Consider the following 22,924-nt stretch of genomic DNA (forward strand, 5'->3'; position numbering starts at 1 on the left):
AGAATTCTGTTTCGATCTTAAAGAGACATCTAGAGTTTCCTATAGAAAGGAAAACGTAGAACAGTATAATAAGAGAGGGAAACCTATGCACATGACTGCATAAACACAAAAGATCTGTATCCAGGGATGGAAAGCCTTGCCCACCGGCTCCCCACACAAACAAAGGGTAACTAACCACTCTTGGATCAGCAAGATCGTTATCAAATTCAACTGCAGTTCTAAGAATTCATCACTGATACACTTTATACAACCGATACAAAAATATTATATAAAATATTTACTGTAAAACATTATATAAAACAAACTATTTTACCAACAGGAAGAGTAAATGCACAAACCAGTTAAGCAAGCAAGGCAGGATATTCTGCAAATGGGAAACAAAAAGAAGCACGATGTGTATTTTTAAAGCGAAGATAAGAGGAGGGATATGAAGATACAAGGATTTCCGATACTAGGTCGTACCAGCCCTACTGCGAGCAATCCTTCTTACGATCTGGTATAAGCACACGTTCCTAGTTAGGGCCTGGGGATAAGTCTAATCATGGAATGCTGAATAGGCATCTTATTCTTCCAAAATAGCTCGTATTATTATTTATACGTGAACCCAAATGAAGTCAGAACCTGCTTGTATAGCACTTAATGAGCTAGATTCCTCCTGTATTCGGAGGGTTCCTTAGCAGTTCCAATTAGGGACTTAAAGAAGTGCAAGCGCAAACCCCTTAAGACAGGCTGGCCATTTATCCAAATTATATGGAGGAAGGGCTCCAGCCTGGTTCAAACCTAACAAGCTGTGTCTCCATGACCTCTGCAGAGGTCAAGTCCGTCCCTAGGCTAGTACCTGCATTCTTCAAATGGAATGTCGGAGACCTAGGAGCTTGGCCTTATTCCTTAGGTATCCGGGGGGCTTGGATACCTCTACCAAGCAGAGCAGTTCTACCTTTATGGGTGCATTTAAAAAATAATAACTGACTCTGCCAGGCACCCATGCTCCCTTTGTCCATTTTATATACTTAGATTGAAGGGAAAGGTCTCTCTGCCAAAGTGCGTACTGAAGCTCATTTGGGGATTTCTTTCCACTGATAACAGCCCTTGACAGCTGATCTATGATCTGTCTCCAGGACAAGCAGAGGGGAGGCAGACAGGGGAGAGAGCCCTGGGGATGGGGGACCCGACTGCCAGACTGACCGGGAGAGAGCAATGGGTCTTCAGGGAAGGGAGAAAACAGCTCCAAGAGCAGGCTTTCTTATCATTCCCTGGGGCTGGCTAGCTTTTCTTTGTAAGAGTCATACATTCCAAACACCAACTCTTGTGCAACAGTGGTAAACTCTCTAATGACTTTTAATGCATCGTGGAATCAGCCTTTAGCGTGATTTATTACAACAAACACAAGAAAATCTATCTGATGCGGACGAGTCCGGACCAGTTAAAGAGGCACAAATACGTGGTGCTAATGAGGCCAAGGTTACAGGCACAATTCGTGTACAGGCCGGCTAACTTCGCCATGTTCTGTGGCCTCACACTGCACTCATGAGCCCAGCTGGCTGTTTCAGACATGTCTACCCCGGGGATTAACATCATCTGTGGGCACGAGTGGGGTGGGTGGGGGACATGGAGGGGGCCAGTGCAACCCAGAACAAATCTGGGAAGGACGTGTTCCAAGACCGCACAGTGCCATCATTTTTAGCTACGAACAGAATATTCGGATAACAACCCCGGATGAGCAAAATATTACATGCCAAAGCGAACACGGTTTTCTGAAATTATTGATAAGTTAGCCCCTTATGTTCTCAACTCCAGGCTTTAGTCTTCCGTAACAGATCTCTAGGACTGGGAACAGGAAAATAACATGCAAATTAACTCATTTAAAATACTTGTGCTTTAGTGTCTAATAAATGGTGAAATAGTAACAGCCACTAAAACCTACTGAACACACTGTGTGCCAGGCATTATGGGGCGCATCACATGCAGCAGTCTAATTCCAGCCACCGCCCACAAAACGTTCATTCCTCCACTGGACAAATATTTACTGCCCACTTACCATGTTCTGGGTATGGTCCTGGGCACACAGGGACACCTCAAGGAAGAAATGAGATCAAAGTCCCTGTATTCAAGGATAAAGGAACCTAAAGCATAGAAAATTTTGGCCCAAGGCTGCAAAGCGAGTAGCTGGGATTCAAACCCTGATAGGGTGGTCCTGAATTTCTGCTCATAACAAGCACATTCTTCTGTGGAAGCTGTTTTTCTACCTACAAGCTGGAAGCCTCAAAGAGGGCCCTAGAATCACAGAAATCTGACAGAGGGAAATGTTGTGTATCATCTAGTCCAAATATCACGTCTGCCACGTCTCCCCACGGCCAACCCTGTGGAAAGCAGCTCTAAAATATGTCTCTCCCTCTGACCCCAGATGCTGCCCCGAGAGTTCTTCTCAACACAGGGCTCCAAGCACCCACTGCTGGACATCTGAGCTGTGTCCCCATCACACAATTATCGAATTTCTGGAGAGGCAAAGACCTTACCTGAAGCCACAAGGCAAGTGGCTGGCTGTGGCAAGCTCAGAATATGCCCACTGACCCTTAACTCCACTCTGCACCCTCCTCTTTAGATTATGAAGACTTGTCCACAGAGTGCTTAGTACACAGATTTCCCAGGGGACCATACTGAGGATCATATGGATTCCAGACACCATAAGAACACTTAAAAAACCAAAGAATTTTACAGTTTTCTATCTCTAACTTATCAGCATAATGACTCGATGGCATGGATTCTCACTCAAGGTAAAAACAATCAAACAAAACTTAAAGAGGTAATGAAATAAGTCTTTAAGCTACAGAGTCTGTAATGTATAGTATTAATTTAAAGGGGATTTTTTTTTCTTTTTAATTGCCAGTTTGGAAAGTTTAAGACACCCATCCATCCCCCACTCCCCAACCCCGTCTCTCCATCTACTTTTGTGTGTGTAGGACTTTAAGGACAGTTGCAGTGACGAAGTCAGGTACAGGGAACTCATAAACCCATAGATTTCCATCACTGTGCGACAGAAAGGGGGCAGGGCAAGCCTGATTTGAGTCCTGCTAACAGCGACGCCCAGCAGACTTCGGAATTCCAGAGGCTTCCACCTGGGAAATGACAAGGCCAACCCAGTTTGGAGTCCAATGGCTCACGTAATTAGGCAGCTGGAAGGGCTCTGTGGTTTGGACACTCGATGACCGGGCTCAGAAGGTGCTAGATCTACTTCTGCTAATGGACTGACAGGTCTCTTGGCCTGAATAAGCCCTATCGGTTTTCTGAGCAACAACTCACACAGAGTTTACTTCCTGAACGATTCACAAGGATCTGCTAGGCAAGTGCCCTGCTCTAAATTAAGCTTTTTAATAGCGAGTGAATATGTTGGGCATTATTCCAGGTAATTTTTTTTAAGAGCCAGAAATCCTTTAGGTTAAAACATATGTAAATGCATACATGTGATCTAGGGATTGTAATTCTGTCTCTTAAAAAAACCACACAGATAGGAGATCGAAAGATAGATCTGATAGTAGCGGGAAGGGATGTGATTATTAGAAAGCACCACAGATCATTCAGGAAGGACAAGCGATTGAGGTTAGGCAGTAGGTAAGTGGCCAGAAAATCCAGCTAGCCACAGGAAGGCACAAGGAAAGAGGACCCATTCCTGCTTCGAAGCGCTGGGCTGAATCCGGGGGCCTGCCTTCTCATCCCGGCTGTAGGACCTAAGGTAGTTCTTGCAATTCGTGATGGGGGGACAGTGCAAGTAGTTTCTGGCAACATGTGTATTTTGACTGCATTTCATAAGCATTTAAAAAAAAAGCAAGAAGAAAAATTCTCTGCTGCAATTAAGTTTCATTTAACTTACATGTATCGAGCAATTCCTATGCCATCCCTGGTACATTAACATATTTATAGCAAAGGAGTGCGGTGAAGTGACATCAGAAATAAACTTTCTGAGCATGCAAATGAACTTTGTTTCAACTCCTGATTTAACCCAAATACAAGCAAATCACCAAAGTGGAATCGTGTCACCAATAAGTCATAAGATCCGTCCTTTCAGTATTTTTCTGTAAACAAGTTCTCTATATGCAGAAGCCTGGGCTCAGGTTACCTAGCTGGCTAAATAAGCCATTATAAATAATGATGAACACAGTTGAACATCGGTTTCCATTAAGATTTTGCCTAGCAAGCGATAAAGGTGCGTGTGGAAGAGTTTCCAAGTTTCATAAGGAAAAAGTGAAAAAAAGTATGCAGAAATACTCCCACTTAAAGGCCAAATACTTCCAAATGATAAAAGAGTCAAAGATTATTAATGCCGTTCAAGAACACCCCCTCCCCTCCTGCCAGGGATTCTCTGCAATGTCTAACTACGTGAAGCTCGTCAGTGGGAAGGGGATGGAGGACCTACCTGCTGTCTGTTGTTGGGCATGTGGGGAAGCATGGTGGACACGTGGAACATGACCTCGTAGTCTTTGTACGTGGTGTAGAGGGAGTGAGTTCCTGTAGAATCAGCTAAAAACAGAGGATGACGACAAAAATAAGTCAGGCAATTGCAAAAGTCAGCAGTGTGACATTCAGAAGGTTGTTTTTCCAAAGGCTATTCAATTGCCAACATCAAGCCACACAACTGTAAACCACCAGTGTCTTGGTGGCCACTCTGCTCTCTCACTGCATGCTCTTCCAGCCACTTCTAGCCCGTGTCTGCAGGTACAAGCTAACTAGCAACCATCCTTGCCCCATTTGGGGGTGTGTGTATGTTTACCATTAATTCTTAACGTGATTCTTAGGCACTTGATCTTCCAGAACTCCAAAAAATGACGCAGGACTAAGTTATTATGGAAATGAGAACAAGAAAATGCTCAGGATTTCTTTCCCTGAATGATGTAATTAATTTTCTTCTCTTTTCAACAAGCAATGATGAAATCTTATGATTAAGATGGTGGAGAATGAAGGTGATCTCTTACTGGATATTTTGCACTGACACGTTAAAAACTATGACATCCGAACTCCTCTTAATCATACAGCTATTCACCTTCTGAAAAGCAGAATGATTCTTTGCAAATTCAAAATCCATCTGTATTATCAATAGATTATCACAGACAGAGAGTGTCAGGTTCCTGAACAAACACGGTGACTATAAAACACTTAAGTCATAATTTCAAGGTGTCATTTAGAACCACTTTGAATATGGATAAATAAACACAAAAAGATACATAGAAAATCAGATGTAAATAGAATTCGAGGCTGCCTTTTTCAATCTTTACCAACATATAGGTTTGTTTTTCTACCTTTTAAAGAAGAAACAATGCTATTCAAGGTCATTTAAAGCAAAGTTTATTCTATTCTGTTTGTTGGGGAAGATCTAAGTAATCACCTTGGGTTAACTTTTTTTTAAAAATCTAAATATTTTAATTTACTTTAAATACATGAATACACTTAGCATTCATGGGCATTTATTTATTTTTTCCTGAATCTTGCAGTTTTTCTTTTGAATATTCATTTTGACTCAGAAGCAGTCCTGAAAATTTTCTAGAAAAAGTATCACATGCAGTTTTGCTGATTCTGAGAAGGTGCTCAGAGAAGGCAATTTAATTTAAAAAGGGAAGATTTGAAAATGTTTACATATGGATATTGATATACCAACTTGTAGATGGTAAGAGAGGATATTCCTCTAATAAGCTATATATTATTACTGGTCCCCAAATAAAGCAATTAAATACATATTTGTTATTTTTTATAGAACATCATGGAAAGTGATGTTCCATTCCAACTATCTTGGTGAAAGACCTTGACCGTCAATGTGGCTTTGGAAGTGAGTAAATGTGGTCATAAGTGAGCAATGACTGTCTTCTTCTATGAAGAACTGACTGGCTAATAACCACATGAAGGTCACAGGGGATGGAACAACCCAGCACAGTCAACAACTCCTGTCACAACACACTGTTATTCAGATGGTTAAAATTCAGTTAGAGAAATCCTTATAGGTAGGTAGTAGTCTAGTCACCAGATTTTGGCTTTAGGAAATTGCAATGAAGGAAGAAAAAGGCATTTTGGTGGTGGGGGGAACACTTATAAAAATACGATCCTTGGGGAGCCTAGTGGCTCAGTCAGTTGAGCAACTGACTCTTGATTTCAACTCAGGCTATCATCCCAGGGTCAAGGATCGAGCCCCACATTGGGCTCTGTGCTGAGCATGGAGCCTACTTAAGATTCTTTCTCTCTCTCTATCTCTCTGTCTCTCTCTCTCTCTCCCCCTTTCCCCTATACAGGCTCTCTCTCTCCTCTCTCCACTTTCTCTAAAATTAAAAAAAATTAAAAAAAGATCATCGCTAGTCTTTCCCAAAGAGTACAAAATGGCTTTCTGAAATTATATATTCTGAAAGTTTTCATCTCAAATATCAGTATGGTAATGGAGAAGGTAAACAGATGAGCTTGTTCGAGGATCTGCTGCAAATATTTCTATTGGACAAGAGCTGCTGGCCATCATGGCAGTCCCCAGTTTTGTCATTCTCTGCATCCAGATCAGAGAGGGGCTGTCCACAGCCTGGGGTCCATTCTCTGGTGAGCAGAAAGCATCGTAGTGGCTCAGGTTCCTGTTGTTCCTACTGCATTTCACTTTGTACTTGAGACAGAACGGACCCATTTCACAGCCAGAAAGGACATCCCAGACACTCCAGCCCAACACTCTCCATTTTCCTTGAGGCCCAGATCTGACCAAGGTCCTGAGGGAGGACAGAGTGAAAGCTACGACTCTCGTAAATTTAAGAAGGAAGAATTGTGTGTGTGTGTGTGTGTGTGTGTGTGTGTGTGTGTCTGTTCCATGAAAGACATACTGTTATTTGAACATTTCATGAAACGTAATTCTTAGAAACTCCCTCTTTACCAAAGGGATGTCTTAGACTTCACATCTCACAGAATGCCTTACTCATAAAAATACCTTGGATGTGTTGATTATGAGAATTAACCTGTCAAAATCTCGTTCTCGAACCATCATTTCCTTGAGCAAAGGTGCCCGGTGATGCCTCTGTGACATATCAAGGACATCGTCTAGGTCATAAAAATTCAAATCTAATGTCCATTCTTATATGTAGGAAAATATTTACATTATCTGTGTTGCAGTTTTACAGACTGGATGGATCAGAAGTTCTTAGAATGTTTCCTCAATCCACCCCACTGAAGAAAGATGCAGGCATTCATGAGAAGAATCACATCAGCAGTGGCTTTCCAGGAAGGATGTCCCCAAGGGCAGCATGCCTGCACCTCTAGCGGGTGGGAGGTGGTTTGCAGACAAGGGGAGTTGGCAAAGAAGAAGAAAAGTCAAGCAAGGTCTCAGTGATTTTTCCTAAAATGAGTGGACATTCACAGTGGGTGTCACAAATTATTCTCCAGGCTTTACAGATCTGAGGCATGAGCAACAGGCCATCAATACAGTAATCAAACTCTAGCCCTGGCATGTGTGAAGGACACACAGGGGCCTGTGTATGAGTTAACGCTGTTTCCAGGTCTTATCTCCAGTTCTAAGTGTAACTCCCAGGGAAACAAGATAAAAAGCCAGACCTGACTGACAGGTACACAAAGCCCCAGCACCCTGATGCAGACTAGAGTCAGCGAGGGTCCAAGGTGATGGACACCGGGGGCACGGGGCCGTGGGACCTCGGGTGTCTCCACGGGGAAAGCTCTCACTTCACCAGCCCCTACTAGGAGCGGGCACCATGCTCTCCCACATCCTCCAACTGGAGAATCGATCTGTTCATCTTTATTTACTTATTTATTTAATGTTATTTATTTTTGAGAGAAAGACAGAGTGCGAGCAAGGGAGGGGCAGGCAGAGAGGGAGACACAGAATCAGAAGCAGACTCCAGGTTCCAAGCTGTCAGCACAGAGCCTGATGTGGGGCTCGAACTCATGAACTGTGAGATCACGACCTGAGCCGAAGTTGGACATTTAACCAACTGAGCCATCCAGGTGCCCCGCTGCTCATCTTTTATTAATGGAGTCAGCGGTTAACTGCTTAATAATAATTAGGAAAATTTGCCAAAATACACAAAATTACTATGGCTGGTATTTTAGAGGCTGATAGCAATGAAATCAAACAGCACAAATACAAAGAGAACATTTTTAGAATTTATGAGGACGAGAAGGAATATGATTATCTAAATAAAGATACAAGACAAATGCACACATTGTAAGAAGCAGAGAGTCTATGTTTTAAATTGGCACCTCAGACCTCATGTGTGCCCCACTCACATGGGTGAGGTTACTGGAAAATAGGACGCATCAGCTTTTAACCACTGCGTCAATTCCCCAGTTAACATCGTGAAAACAGAAATGAACAGAACAAGCCCAAGACCATGGCAGGAGTGGATGCAATAATATTTTGCCTTTTAGAAACGAATGCAGTGCTTGTCCTTGGGATATTCTGGAACAAGGGTATAGCAGAAGTGGGGAGGCTAAAAGAAAGAAGGAAATAGTAAAAGATTCTTCAGCAAGCACCGGGGAATCTCTCTGCTGGTGATACAAAAAAGATTTGACCTTTTGAGCTCATGCAAAGCACACACCTCTTGAGAAATGTGCTTCCTTTGCTGGTCTGAGGAAATCTAGACTCTATCCTGAGTAAGCCTGGCCAGGCTGCTGCTGGGGTCAAGAACAGGAGGGCACGCGATCGCTCATGTAGATTTATGCGGTATGCCTACCTCGGGAGAATTCAATTTGTGCACATACACAAATAGGAAGCTTACTTTTATTGTCTAGCTGAGCTCGGTATTTGCTGAATCCTTTCAGTCGGACTCTCTGGCCCAGAAGATCAAGGAATTCTTCAAAAGCTGGTCCCGCTGTCTCATTGTTATACATCTCCTCCTCTGTGCTCTGGCCCGCTTTGCAGTAAAGGATCCCAATCTTGTGCTGAAAGCTCAGCTGAAATGGGGGAGAAATGTAATTACTTGGCAAAGAGTTAGCAGACATGCTAACTTACAGTAAAATTAAAACTATAGAGAGCATGCCAAGGCAATTCCCATAAGCAAATAAGCTAAAGGGTAATAAGCAAGTGTCACTGCACGAAATGCTACAAATATATAACAAACCCAAAACCCTCAAAATGCAGCTGGAGAAACGGCAGGAATCCTAAGAAATAGAACGTATGGCCACGGCCATGTGGGATCGACCAGGTTTCCACAATGGACAGATAAGTTCAGGCATTTACTTAAAAATACAATCATGGAAATACCTAATTTTATACCCTTCATTTAGTAAGAAGTATCGTCTTCCAAGTTAGGAAAAAAAAAAGCCACAACTTTAAAATTTTCTCCTCTCTGGTTCCTGATGCTTTTTTTTGTTGTTAGTTGAACTTTCAGGAAACTATGAAAAGACCGAAATGAAAACACAAACCAGATTAAGGTCTGGTAAGGAAGGAATCCCAGTGGAAACTGTGATATATGTATATAAATAGAATAATGTTTTGTTACCATAAAAATACTGGCCAAACAATTAGTTATTCCTATATTTTTTACTATTTTGAAAAGAAAACATCTGCTAAATATATAATGGGCCATAAAGAATTTTAACAGTGATTGACGAGATCTTGCCATAACTCGATCTTACAACCAATCTCTTATCAACCTGGTAGCAAAACGCTTGCTTTCTTCCAAGGCCCGGGAGAAGCCAGAACCATTTTTACAGTTTTCTTATTATATTCAAAGAGAAACTACTTCTCATTCATGGAATCAGAACACTTAATCTTACTACCAGTAATCTGAGCCTCAAAAAAGGACAGATTATCAGACATCACCGACTTCCTAAAGGCATCAATCCGTAACACTGCTCACTTGCATTATCGAGCTATAAAACAGAGCCTTTAATCAAAATGTATAGCTGACTCTCCGGAAAATAAGCAAAATGATTTTCATTTCCCTTGAGCGGTGAAGGGGTAAAAGCAGACTCATCCGCACTACCTAATGACGACGTACAATCCAAGCAAGAAAGGTAGGAAGCCACCTGTCAGGGTGAAAAAGCGACCTGCAGGAGGTACTTCACTGCACATTAGGATAAATTTAGAGTTGAACAGAGAGTCAACCACCACAATATTCTGAATGCATTTGACCTGGACTAAGTGCTATGGGGGGGCGGGTGTGTGGTAGTGGTGGGGGGACAGATATAAAAGGATCCTCTGTCCACGATCGCACTGAATGCACTCCCTATAGCAATGGACGGCATGGTGGACATCCTCTTGTCAGAGCCTAAGAATCCCAATTACACAGTGAAGATGGTGGCACGTGCCCTGAGTGTGGGGACAGGAGATGCTGTGCACAAGCTATTTTATAGCTACTATTATGCATTGTACTGAACTAATTCTTTAGGAGGGTCAAGTACACAGACTTCCCTTCATCCAGAGACCAAGGAGTAAATGTTTCAGATCAACTCAACACCCAAATAAATGAGATACCATATTTACTGCAAATGGACCATCATCTAAAAAAAATATGAAGTATAACCAAAATGCCTAATATTACTTCATTATGAGCGCTAATTGTTTCTGAGTAACTCAGAAGGCATTTCAGGATCTTAAAGTATGCTAGGGACACACAGGCTAGCGACTGTCACCAGGGATGTCAGTGATCTCAGCGACTGCCAGGATCTATACGGATCCTCTAACAAGGCCTCAAAATGCAGGCTTCCCATCCTATAGATCATGTTGGTTTGACTTGTCTTTTGTCGTTAGAAGAGGACTTTCCCCCTCTTGGGCTGTTGGGAGGGTTAGCCCCAGCGCACGTGGCCCCAGCACCCCCATGCCTGGCCGCCCCCTGTGTCCCCGCCCCCTCCGCCTCCCCCCAAGCCAGGAGACACCACCGCACGTCATCCACAACCCGGGAGCTCAGTCCTGTCGGCCTGTCCTCTGCTCTACCTTCCACTCACATCAAAACACTGCCAGGGCCACGCGCCAACGCCATCTGGCCCCCTCACCCCACGCTGCCCGGCCCCCAATGCCCCCTGGCCACCCTTGCAGCCTGTCCCAACCTCCCTGGCATCTCTAGTGGGGAGCCACTTTCTCATCTTACCTCCACTCCTTTGGGGGGAGGCCCAAAGGAGCAAAGCTGTTCGGAGCCCCATGATTTGGGCTGGTGTGGCCTCGTGCCCGCTAAGCAGAGTGCTCACCAGCTGGACACAACTCTGTGATTCCTGCGTCTTCTGGACTTGAGATTCCCTGTGGGCTCTCGTTCTGGCAAAGGGCAAACACCCGGAGAACCGAATTCCCTTAGGCCCACCCCACTGGCTGCGCTGCTGTCCACTTTATACCCTTCTTCCCTGCTGTCGGACCCACCAGCCTGAGTCTGGACCCTGCCTGTGAACAGGATTCACCTACCCTCCAAGAAGCCCCGTAGCCCATGGGAATGAGAGGATGTATTCCAAGAGATTTCATGGGTTTTTTTTGTTTTTTTGTGTGTGGTTTTTTCTTTTTTTTTTTGAGAAAAAGATAGAGAGACAGCGTGAGCAAGGGAGAGTCAGAGAGAGAGGGAGTCACAGAATCTGAAGCAGGCTCCAGGCTCTGAGCTGTCAGCAAAGAGCCCGATGCAGGGCTCAAACCCATGAATCGTGAGATCATGACCAGAGCTGAAGCCGAATGCTTAACTGATTAAGCCACTCAGGCGCCCCCCAAGAGATTTCAAAGTGCACAGGTGCTCATGAGGGTGACCAGAGCTCTGCTGCAGTGAAAATGTCCTGTGGCACACACACAGCATGGCGTATGCACCAAACACGTTCACCGCAAGGAGGCCACACAAAATGACACTATCTCTAGGGACTTAGAGCAAACTGTTGGGGCTTGCTGGCTAAGGTGGCTGCCATTCCACTAAAACAGTAACAGAATGAAACACTGTGTAGAGACATCTCTGACTTAAATCTCCTACAAGCCTCATGAAAACAGCTGGAATGCGATACGACCATCACTCCCCTGACGCTAGCAACAAACCTGGACAGTTAGTCAGGGAGCACACCAAAGGGGAGACCTCATCTCCCAAGTCCTAAAACTCCCCATTCTCTTGGAATGGGATTTGTATCCAAGCTCTGCAGACCTCGGGCAGCCCCCTCACTGCCCTGTCTCACCATCCTTGATTTAGCCATTCTGACTTGGACAACAGCCCGTCCCACAGTTGGGGGGGGGGGGGGGGGGGACTCGGCTGGCTCTTGGGCCTCAGTGCTGTCACAGACCAGAAATACCCGCTCGCTGAAACTCCATCCTGCTTCAGTGTGGAGGGCTGGACACACAGACAGGCTGCACAGACAGAGGACCAGCACGCGAGGTCTCCTTTGCTTCCTGGGACAGGATAATGACAGACTGTTCTGTTCCCAAGGTGAGAAGCCCAGTCATCATTGACAAGAAAATTTAAATTTAAATGAAAGTGACAAAAATAAAGCCTGTGAACTGTCTCGCAAATACACTGGAGTGTGCAGGGAAGCCCTTTCCTTCCAGGACATTCTCTGCAGTCAGGTTACTCATGGCAAGCCTGAAGATTCATTTATTTAAACCTGTGTGACTCTGTCTGAAGCAAGCACGGTATGCAAATAAACGTCAATATCTAGGGTGAGGGGACAAGAGGAGGGGACGGCTGGCCCAAGGACTAATAAGCCATTCCACCCAAGATGCCGTGATCTTCTTTTTATTTTTATTTTTTTAATGTTCTGTTTATTTTGAGACAGAGACAGAGCATGAGTTGGGGAGCGGCAGAGAAAGAGGGAGACATAGAATCCGAAGGAGGCTTCAGGCTCCGAATGTCAGCACAGAGGCCGAGGCAGGGCTGGAACCCACAAACTGTGAGACCATGGCTTGAGTTGAAGTTGGACACTTAACCCCACTGAGCCACCCAGGTGCCCCAATGATCTTCTAAGAGAGGGAGCCGCCATAATTTCCCTGAAATTTTTTATGTCAACCTATCTAATTTTGAAACCCTTCTGTTATAGAAGGTAGGATAGTCTTTTAAAACAGGAGAAATAGGATTTTAGAGGTTGCAGGTGAATTTATGTAGGTAAAGTAACAAAAGTTTCAGAGTCTCGCTTAATAATTACTTCCCTCGTCATTCTCCATGGCATAGAGTCTTTCTGCTCAGACACCTGAACAAACTGAAAGAATGGAGGGCATGATCTGAACGTCTGAACCCCCCACTCCTAACGGGTGTCCTGGACACAGCAGCTGCACTTTCTGACTGTGTTGAATCAGCACAGGCTACAGACCCCAGGGGAGCAGAACACGACAATATATCGTCTGAGTATTTTTTTAAGATTAAAAACCCTTAATAACTGTACCATAAAACTGGCCTAATACCAATCTTGTGTGGATTTATTATGAAGACGGTGATAAAAGAGTTCTAGCAGGAATAAACTCTCAAACACTCTAAGAGGCAGTGGCAACTTTTAAGGATCCTTTAGAAACTAGATGTTAAGGGGCACCTAGGTAGTTCAGTCTGTTAAGCATCGGACTTCGGTTCAGGTCATGATCTCATGTTTCATGGGTTTGAGCCCCATGTCAGGCTCTGTGCTGATAGCTCATACCTGGAGCCTGCTTCGGATTCTGTGTCTCCCTCTCTCTCTGCCCCTCCCCGGCTTGCTCTCTGTCTCTGTCTCTGTCTCTCAAAATAAAATAAAGACAGAAAAAGAAAAAAATTTAAAAAAACAGTACTAAAAATAAATAGAAACTACATATTAAAAAGGGCCATCCAATCTCTCTTAGAGATAGAATTAAACAGCATCTCTTCCTCATGGAAGATGGGAATCAGACACCATTAAGGGTTCAGCAAGTTTACCGCCACACTGGACACCATTAAGAAAGGACACCAAAGTCACACAAATACAACTGCCAGAGGAAAAAAACACACAAAATACAAATAGAGCTGAACAACGCATCGGTTTACTTAAAAGCAGAAGCCAATTTCCAAAGCATTAATTTTGACATCAGACTATAAAAAGATATTCATTAAAAGCACTTAAACTCTAATTTAGATAATTTTTTTGCCTGGCACAGCTTCTGGACCTATTCTGCTAAACAGACATTCCAAATTCACGCTTCAGTTTGTGAGGAGACGGTCTACTCTAGCTGCTGCGATCATCTCTCAGGGCCTTGAGGACTCTGGGATTCAGGCCTGGGGATCATGGGCCATCTGTGGAATTTTCTAGAACAGCCTGAGGGAACTACATCAAGCCCCTGCTATACAGCAAATATACTGATACACTTTAAAAGGAGGACCACATACACTAGCAACTAAAGGGACCCAGAACAGCTACATTCTCCTGTGATGTGCAGTATCATAAAAAGAAACATGAAAATAAGATATGAAAATGATTATTATCATCAAGTCTGCTTGAATGTGAGAGGATCTGGACCAGCACCAATACATCCTTCTATCCTTCCAAGACCACATTTTCATCACTGGCTTCATGGCCTTTTGGTACATCCCATACACTTTACTGGTCAAGATCGTGGTCAAACTGTTCTGTGTAGCACACAAGTTGTACAAGTCAACTGCTCTAGGCTGGAGTTTGGGTTTGGCTTAGTTGTTGTTTTCAATATGTCAGCCTTCCCTGCTGAGACAGACAGGTCCCGGGCTTATACATTCTGAATGTTACAGGGCTTGCTTCCTCTGGCTGATCATGCAGTGCTAATTCTCTACACAAAGTCACTATTTCAGCACTTTCAGAATTCCAGCGATCCAAGTATGAAATGCGCCATCCATATACCACACTGGTGTTACTGGGTCAACCAAGAAACACGTGATATTCTCTCCAAAATGAGCAAAAGAATTTTCCTTGGGAGATTCTATAAATAATGCATCACTAGTACCTTTTTGGTTTTTCTACTCATTTGGAAAAAAAATTGCATATATTTTGGTGCCTACTTCTCAGTTTCCCCTCCAAGTTATCTCTCATATGACACTTAAAAGACCTCTTTCTACCTTCTGGGCCACCATCTCAAGCCTGCACATTGTTAATTCTCTCCTGGACGATGACAACAGTCCATAATTGAGCTCCAGGCCATCGTTATTCTATATTTTCTCCATCCTAGCTCATTCCCTTTCAGCAAGATAATCCTCCTAGAATATAGCTCTGATGATGCGGTTTCCTACCAAAAAACTTTAATGGCTCCCTACAGTCTCCTGAATCAGGTGCAAACACCAGAGTTTAGCTTTCAAGGTCTTACATGCTCTCCTTTGAGCACACTTTTTTTTTTAACTACAACATCCCTAGATGTGCCCGTGTCTTATAAAGAAAGGTCACAGTCCCTAAAGTAGGCAACGACTCATGTCTCCCTACTGGAATTCCACCCCAGGTCCCCGTCGCGATGCTACCTCCCTCAGGAGAGCTGTCATCCGGTGTCATTCCTTCTTCTCCCAGGGCACTCCCTGCACTTACACCTCTCCACGATCCACCACCATATTCTCCCTGCATAGGTTTTCGCTCTTCGTCTTACCGTCCCCACCGGGCGAGAGGCTATGTCCTAACTTCAGTCTTCCCAAGTCATGCAGTCCACTTCCACCTGTGAGTGTGAAAGCCTCACACACAGTGGACAAGAATAAATGCTAGTTCAGGGAAAGGCATGATGTGAGTGTTTTAAAACCCTGGAAAAAACACCACTGATGTGTAATAATCATGAATCAGATGCGCTCTTGCTGGCTGGGACACAGCTTGGTAAACACAATACACCACTCGGCAGGCAGAGTGCTACCCTGGAAAGCTGTCGTGTTTCTTGGGAAAAACCAGAGATGGGAGAAATGTTTCAAGGCATTAAAAAGAAACGATCTTAAGAGTAAGACAGTTAGGGCTCTCAGCATGGATCCACCACGCCGGTAAAGTCTGTGAGCCCGAGTTTAGGCCCCAGCAAGCCTAAACCCGTAATAAAGCCCTTTGCTTTTGGGGAAAAAAAAAAAAAAGAGTAAGACGATTAGGAAAAGTCCGAAACATTTAGAAACACAGACACAAACTCACACCCACACACAGAGTCTCGCGCCCTGTACACACCCCTTGTTCATCGAGCTTGAGCAGCTGTTCCGAGACCTTGGGGGAGTTTGAAGCCTGTCTCAGGCACTGGATGCTCAGCTCCGGAATGACGTACTCCAGAACTTCTTTGAGAGGTAGTCCCCGGGCGGTCCCGTGCCTGGCGGTAGAAGGTATGGCGTCTTCTAAAATGGCGCCTCGCAGGGTTGTAAGCTGCAGGGGCAAGATAGAAGGCTTCAGAACGTCACAGGAGAGTTTGTGCTTCCTCCTGGGTTACTTCTCTAAGGCATAATTTTGGAGTTGCCTTACAGAGGAAGGAAAGGAGGTCCCCTTTCCGAGAGCAGCAAGGGAGCCAATGATTCTCGACTGGTGGAAGCAAAATCAACAAAGAGTCTAAACAACGAAAGTGCACAGGGCTCTGGGCTAAGCTGAAAGGGGTTGAAATAGATGTGGGGCTGCAGAATGAGGGAAGCCAGGACGAGTGCTGCTGGGGAAACCGATGTCCCTGAGACCTCAGACCCAACAGGACATCAACACAGAGATGCAGGGGATCACAGGGCTGGGCCTAGTCACCGGCACCCCCTCCCTTGTCTTTTCCTATTGCCCTGTTGTTCCACAGCAACTTTCCTTCCATTCCTTTCTCTTCTTCTGTTTAACTTTCCACTGTTGACCAGTCCCGAAGCTGAATGGGGATACCCGGTGACTGGGCAGGGTGATTCAGGGCTCAGAGAACTTCTTACTACCGAGTGTTACTTCATGACTCGTGATGGGTCCTCAAGTCTCTGAGGAATGCATGGGCTCACTGTTCTGACACAAGTCCCAGAGAGGAAACCTGGGCAGGGACTCGCTCTGGCTCCACCCACCCTGACTGTGGGAAGAGAACTGTTAGCATACAAGCGAGTCGGGGTGAGGGCTGTAGCAACAATGTCCGCCATCCTATAATGCTCTAGAACGCCACCACCCAACAGAGTTTTGTGTCATGATGAGAAAGCTCTCTGTCTGTACTGGCTGATCCGGGAGCCACCGGCTGGATCACATGGCTCCTGGGCCCTTGGGACCTGAGTGACCGAGGGAGTGGCTTTGCAATTTCATTTTGTTACTTTAAGTAGCCACAAGCGAGGCAAGTGAGACACTAAGCCGGGGGCCTCGACGTAAGAGGTGTGCAAGGACAGAACCGCCATGCTCAACCCACTGCCAACTCCTGGGTTTCCTGCATTAGATTTTGAAGTGGTTTGTTAAGTTCTGACATGAACTGTCCAGTTCACAGGTGTCCTCTCTTAGCCCCTAAATCTTGCATTCTTACCACTGTCTCCTTTCTATCACCTAAGGGGGAAGGAACATCGCTGCTGCTGACATCTGTGACAGGCTTTCAAATTTGTATTTGGAATAAGATACTGTACGAAGGATCTTTCAAAGATCCTAAAGACTACAATCAGGGACATTAAAAAGGAAACTGAGTACCTTGTCTAGAATAATCTAAAGTAGTAACGTCAGAGGCTTCAGCCCAGGACAGTAACGACACACAGCAGCCATTACCTCGCTCGTCCTGAAGGCCACCCGGTAGTTGAACTGGGACCCTTCTTTCTCCTTGGCGTCTTCCACCTTCTCTCTCCGGATGCTGACTGCCACAGGGCCAAGGTTCTCATCTATCCCGAAGTAGTTCTGGTGCTCTGTAACAGGAGGCAGTGGTGACATCAAAAGAAAGGAACAAAGAACCACATGGGTATCTCCCGGCCTATCTGTCCAATCTCTGAAGAAACACCGCTTGGGTCTGGGTACACAACCCCCACCTGTGTTTGGCCAAAGTGTTTTGTTTCCAAGTCAGATGTATTTGCACATCTCATTTTCTATGACTTCTTCCTCTCATGTGGCTCCTAGCCAGCTCACAAGCATAGGAACCCTCTTATCCCCTGTCACAATTCATGGTGTCACATGAAGAGCGCCACTGGAAGGAGTGTGCTGCCATTTTTAGAAACCATCAAATGAGGAATCTGGCTACTTGAAGACCATTACTGAACAGCTCCCCTCCTGCTGGGAAGGTCACCTTCTTTGTGTGACCATGGGCCCTTGGACTAGCTAAGTAATCTTGGTGACTGATGCGGAGGCAAAGACCGCCCCTTCCTTAGGATGTCACTAAAGCACCTAACTGTCTAAAGCGAAAGTTTACAACAGAAAAGACCTGAAAGGTCATTAAGGTGCTGAGGTCAAACTACATCCACTGATCCCATACCCTGGTTCACTCTGTTATCTGCTGACCACGCCGTTCACATAAAATGACTTGGCCTGCAGGGTTCTCATTCATAGTCTCCTGTGGGAACAGATTTCCGGGTGCCTCTGGTCCATCGAGCACTGAAATCCCCAAGGACACTGCTCCTCAGAGACAGTCATGAGTCTCCACGTATACCCAACAACCTGTGCCTGGCACCATTTCCCAGTGGAGTCACATTCCAGTACAAATTCCCACTCATGAAGCTAATTCATGAGCTGGAACTCTGCCTCCACCTTGGGGCTGTCTCTGGACTGTGGGGTCTTCATCTGCAGGAAGTCCAAACACTGCACTGCCACCAAACCCTTCAACGGTCGTCTTCTGATTGGAGCCAAACTTAACACAGCACGCAGATGGGGTCTGAACTCACACAAAATAGAGGAGCAACTACCTGAATGGTTATTCACGGGGCTTACCTTGTTAGCAGCCCTATCACACCACCAATCCATGCGGAGCAGGTGGTTAATGCAACCACCGGGGGGTATGCATGTATTTTTTAATCAATGGGGGGTAAGGTCAGTTCCCCAAGGTGTATGCTTATAAAAGAGATGGTTTTTCACCCTATGTGCAGCACCACATTTATCCCTTTTGACTGTCACCTTCTGGGTTTGGCCCATCCTTTCTGACTCTCCATTTTTAGTTAAAAAGAAACAGAAGTATCAGATATTTATAGGCCTGAAGAAAATTGTAGGTATTCTAAAGTCTTTTGGTTATGCTAATGTTTTCTGCCATGTTAGTTTTTGAAGGAATCAGAAAGGTTATTCAGAAAACAGAAATCGGTGAAAACGGCACCCGCACTAGCCAGGACAAACACTTCCCAAAGCCGATGAGGAATATGGGCTAGGTCCTGAGAAAGGCAACTACTTCTTTACTTACACAATCATTCACTTCTTTACCTCTTACACCCAGATGAGCTGAAGACTGACATTATTTCTCTTTAGAGTCAGGGCTGTGAGCAGCAAGTCAACTAATTTTAGGTGCTGGAGGATGAATTATCGACTTATTATAATTCTGGCCTGACAAACTAGGAAACAAGTCTTTGTCTGTCATGGATAAATTATATGCTAGTAACAGTCAGGACAAGACCAACTCCAGGGGAACCAAACACCCATTGTAAAAGATGGACGGGATTGAGGAGAGCTGATCCAAGAGTAGTTATTTGGTATTTTATTTTATTTTGTTTTATTTTATTTTTTATTTTAGAGAGAGAGGAAGAGTGTGTGTGAGCAGGAGAAAAGGGCGGGGAGAGAGAAAGAATCTCTTTGACCTGAGCTGAAATCCAGAGTAAGCGCTCAACCCACTGAGCCACCCAGGTGCCCCATTTTGTTTGGGTTTTAATAAACAATTTAAAAATATTCAATGAAAATAGAGACTAACATAACAGTTCATTGTCTGCTTCAGACTACTGGGTGTGTCATCATTTTAGTCACCATTACAGACTGTTAGGACCATACCATTATACTAGACCCTGTGGAAAATGCACCTGCAAATTTAACATGAAATCAGCTTAGAATTTTCTTAGCTGCGGTTCCTAATTGTCCTGACAAGAACTCGCACCTTTACCTCACGTCTCACAAGGCAGATGCCTTAGGGAAAATATTCCAAAATTCCCCTAAAGCACACGCAGCCATCATCAGGCAAAAGCGTCCTCCTCGGGGCCCATTTCGACAACTTTCTTGCAAAAAGTGCTCAAGTTGATTCTCTCTTGGGAATCTGATGAACCTCACTGACAGACCTCAAATGAGCTTCAAATTATTTTAGGGGAAAGAAGTAGACTGAGTGAGCAAAACCCCTTCTCGTGGTGAAACAGAGAACCCAGGTCAGGGGAATCAAATCACGAATTCGGACTCCTCACAACCAAAGCTCAGACATGTGCTGCTCTCACACTCGGCAGGTACTGTGGGCCCGACGGGCCAGCATCAGCCAGGCACGGGGGCAGGTGCTGGCCACAGGGGGACACACGGGGATTTTCTGGGGCGAGGGAGCTGCCCTGCATCTTAACGGTGCTAGTGGTTACTGGCCACATTCATCTGTCCAAACTCTGAGAAAGCTATACTTAAAAAGGAGTGAATTTCACTGTAGGTCAAGTATACCTTCATTTTTCTGTTTTTATTAATATTTATTCATTTTTTGAGACAGAGAGAGACAGTGAGAGCAGGGGAGGGGCAGGTTGAGAGCGCAACACAGAATCTGAAGCAGGCTCCAGGCTCCGAGTTGTCAGCACAGAGCCCGATGCGGGACTAGAACCCACGAACCTCCAGATCATGACCTGAGAAGAAGTAGGACACTTAACCAACTGAGCCACCCAGGCATCCTTACCTTTATTTTTAAAAACTGGGAAGGACAAGAAGTTCGATGAGAAGAGAGAAGAGCCAGTGGGCCTGCTATGCAGATGGGCCTCCGGCACTGATGGGAGTCGTGAGTGCTCCCCCAGCCCCTAAGACCCCCTTTCCCCCTTCACCTCCTCTCAGGGAGGAGAATCCCTGCTCCTCCAGGCAGTACTCGCTGTCTCCTGCCGTGTTCCCACTGCTGCCCATGGTCCCCCGCTCCCAGCACCTCCACACATCCCACTGCTGGCACTTTGCCTGCAGGCCTCTCTGCCTCGATGGGCACAGTGGGCTTCTGGAAGTGTCCTTCCAGAGTGAGCCACGCCCCCGGAGTTCCCCTTCTGGGTCTCCTTCGTGGCTGCCCCTCTGGCTTCTTCTCGAGGCCTGGGTGTGTCCCAAGGCTCCACTTTTGGCCCATGGCTGAGTGTTCTGTCTCTGTCTTTACACATATCTGTCTGAACATCTGTCTGTCCTTCCACCTCCCCACCCACCCTCTCCTGTGGGTTCCTCAGTGACATCACCCCAAACTCTCCCCAGACTCCTCTCTCATAACCCCCCCCAACTCACGCCATTTGACCCCCTCTGCTTGGCACTTCTTTCGCTCTTGTGCACTTGACGTTCTCAGCCATCGTTTCCAACTCAACCCACACATAGCTTTCACTGGAAACATTTGCCTCACCTCCAGATGAGGCTGAGTCCTTCAACGTTTATAACCCCGAGGCCTGACAGGATGGGTCCTAATCGATGGTAAGTATTTAATGAACTGGACTTGAATGAAGGAACTCACAGCAGGCTCCCTCGCTCAAAAGTAACGGTCTTACTGAACTTCAACTAGGACAATCCAAATAGAAACAAGGAGGCGGCTCATTTCATGCTGGCAGGTGGAGAAGACAGGGTGAAAGGTCTGGGTGTCCACAAAGGCCGCAGGAACCACCCCCAGGAGAGGGTCGATAGGGTTTCTTGAAATATTTACGAGACTGAGACTGAATACACCTATTAGAGCTCATGTGTCGTGTCTGCTTCCTAGCGCTCCTGTGACAAACTGTCGCAAGCTCAGAGGCTCAAGACAACAACCAGTTATTGCCTCACAGCCCTGGAGGTCAGAAGCCCAAAGTGGGTGTCAATGGGCGGCAGTCAAGGCTTTGACAGGGCGGCATTCCATGGGAAGGCTCAAGGGAAGCATCACTTTCCCTGCCTCTTCCAGCTCCTAGAGCTGTGTTCCTTGAATTCCTTCCTCTGTCTTTGAACGCAGCACTAGATACTACATCAGGGGCCACCATGTATGTGTCTCCCAGATCTCTCTCTGCCTTCCTCTTAGGGGGACACTCAGGATGGTTTTCAGCTTCCAGCCGGGGAATCCGGTGTGAGCTCCTGGTCTCAGATCCTTAACTGTATCCCATCTGAAAAGCTGTTTTTGCCATACACAGTAACACACAGGTTCCAAGGATTAGGATCTGGGTATTTGGGGGGACCAGGATTCAGTGTACACACACCATTCGTTTCAATGCATTCACTCAAATACCGAGCATGGGCTAGGTCTCAGCCAAGTGCCGGACCCTGATAAACACGAGGACACAACATCGAGCAAGACACAGTGCCTGCTTCAGAACATTCTAGTCCTGTGGGGCTAACACTACCAGAAACCGATGAGAATTACACATTCCAAGCTCTGTAATACGAACAAGCATACTGAATACTGTAGAGGTACCACTAATAGCCACGACAGAGTCAATAATCCAGAAGAAAAATGCCACACACGCCATCGAGGCAACTGCCACAAGGTCTCTCTACTCTATTTTAACAGATACACAAAATTTTAAAAAGCCACCCTTTTTGGCTTGAAAAACAGCAGTTCTCTGCTCCATCCTTCCTCGCTCTTGTGTTCCCACAAAAAAATTCTTTGAATTTTGACATACTGACTATTCTAACTCACGACCACAATGTGTCCCTTCTACCTACTTTAAGGTTTTACTTTTTTATTTTGGGGATGTTTTGTGGCTCTCTGCCATTCATTCATACCCTTCTTTAGATTTCGTCCTAGGTCATTCAATTTTTTAGGATAATGTCAATAGTATCTTTCAAAACATTTTTTTTAAATGTTTATTTATTTTTGAGAGGGAGAGACGGGGTCTGAGTGGGGGAGAGGCAGAGAGAGAGGGAGACCCAGAATCCAGAGCAGGCTCCAGGCTCGGAGCTGTCAGCACAGAGCCTGATGCAAGGCTCGAACCCACAGACTGTGAGATCATGACCTGAGCCACCCAGGTGCCCCTCAAAACTTTTCCATTTCTATTTGTACATTTTTGGTATGTAGAGAATTCAGATTGGAGAGCTGATTTCTCCATTTAGTTTGACC

General features: G+C 45.4%; 1 protein-coding gene across 3 annotated transcripts in view; it reads right to left on the reverse strand.

Annotated features, from left to right (window-relative positions):
* Positions 1 to 22,924, reverse strand: part of SIPA1L2 (signal induced proliferation associated 1 like 2) — a 172,352-nt gene that overhangs the window by 73,529 nt on the left and 75,899 nt on the right. For all 3 annotated transcript variants that reach the window (XM_029931338.1, XM_029931333.1, XM_029931330.1), the window contains exons 3-6: positions 17,515 to 17,648; positions 16,003 to 16,191; positions 8,742 to 8,916; positions 4,412 to 4,515 (exon numbers count right to left, since the gene is read on the reverse strand). In XM_029931338.1, the coding sequence (XP_029787198.1) occupies positions 4,412 to 4,515; positions 8,742 to 8,916; positions 16,003 to 16,191; positions 17,515 to 17,648 (602 nt within the window). The remainder of the gene's footprint in view (positions 1 to 4,411; positions 4,516 to 8,741; positions 8,917 to 16,002; positions 16,192 to 17,514; positions 17,649 to 22,924) is intronic.

This window comes from Suricata suricatta, chromosome 2, assembly GCF_006229205.1.
Source record: "Suricata suricatta isolate VVHF042 chromosome 2, meerkat_22Aug2017_6uvM2_HiC, whole genome shotgun sequence".
Lineage (NCBI taxonomy): Eukaryota > Metazoa > Chordata > Mammalia > Carnivora > Herpestidae > Suricata > Suricata suricatta.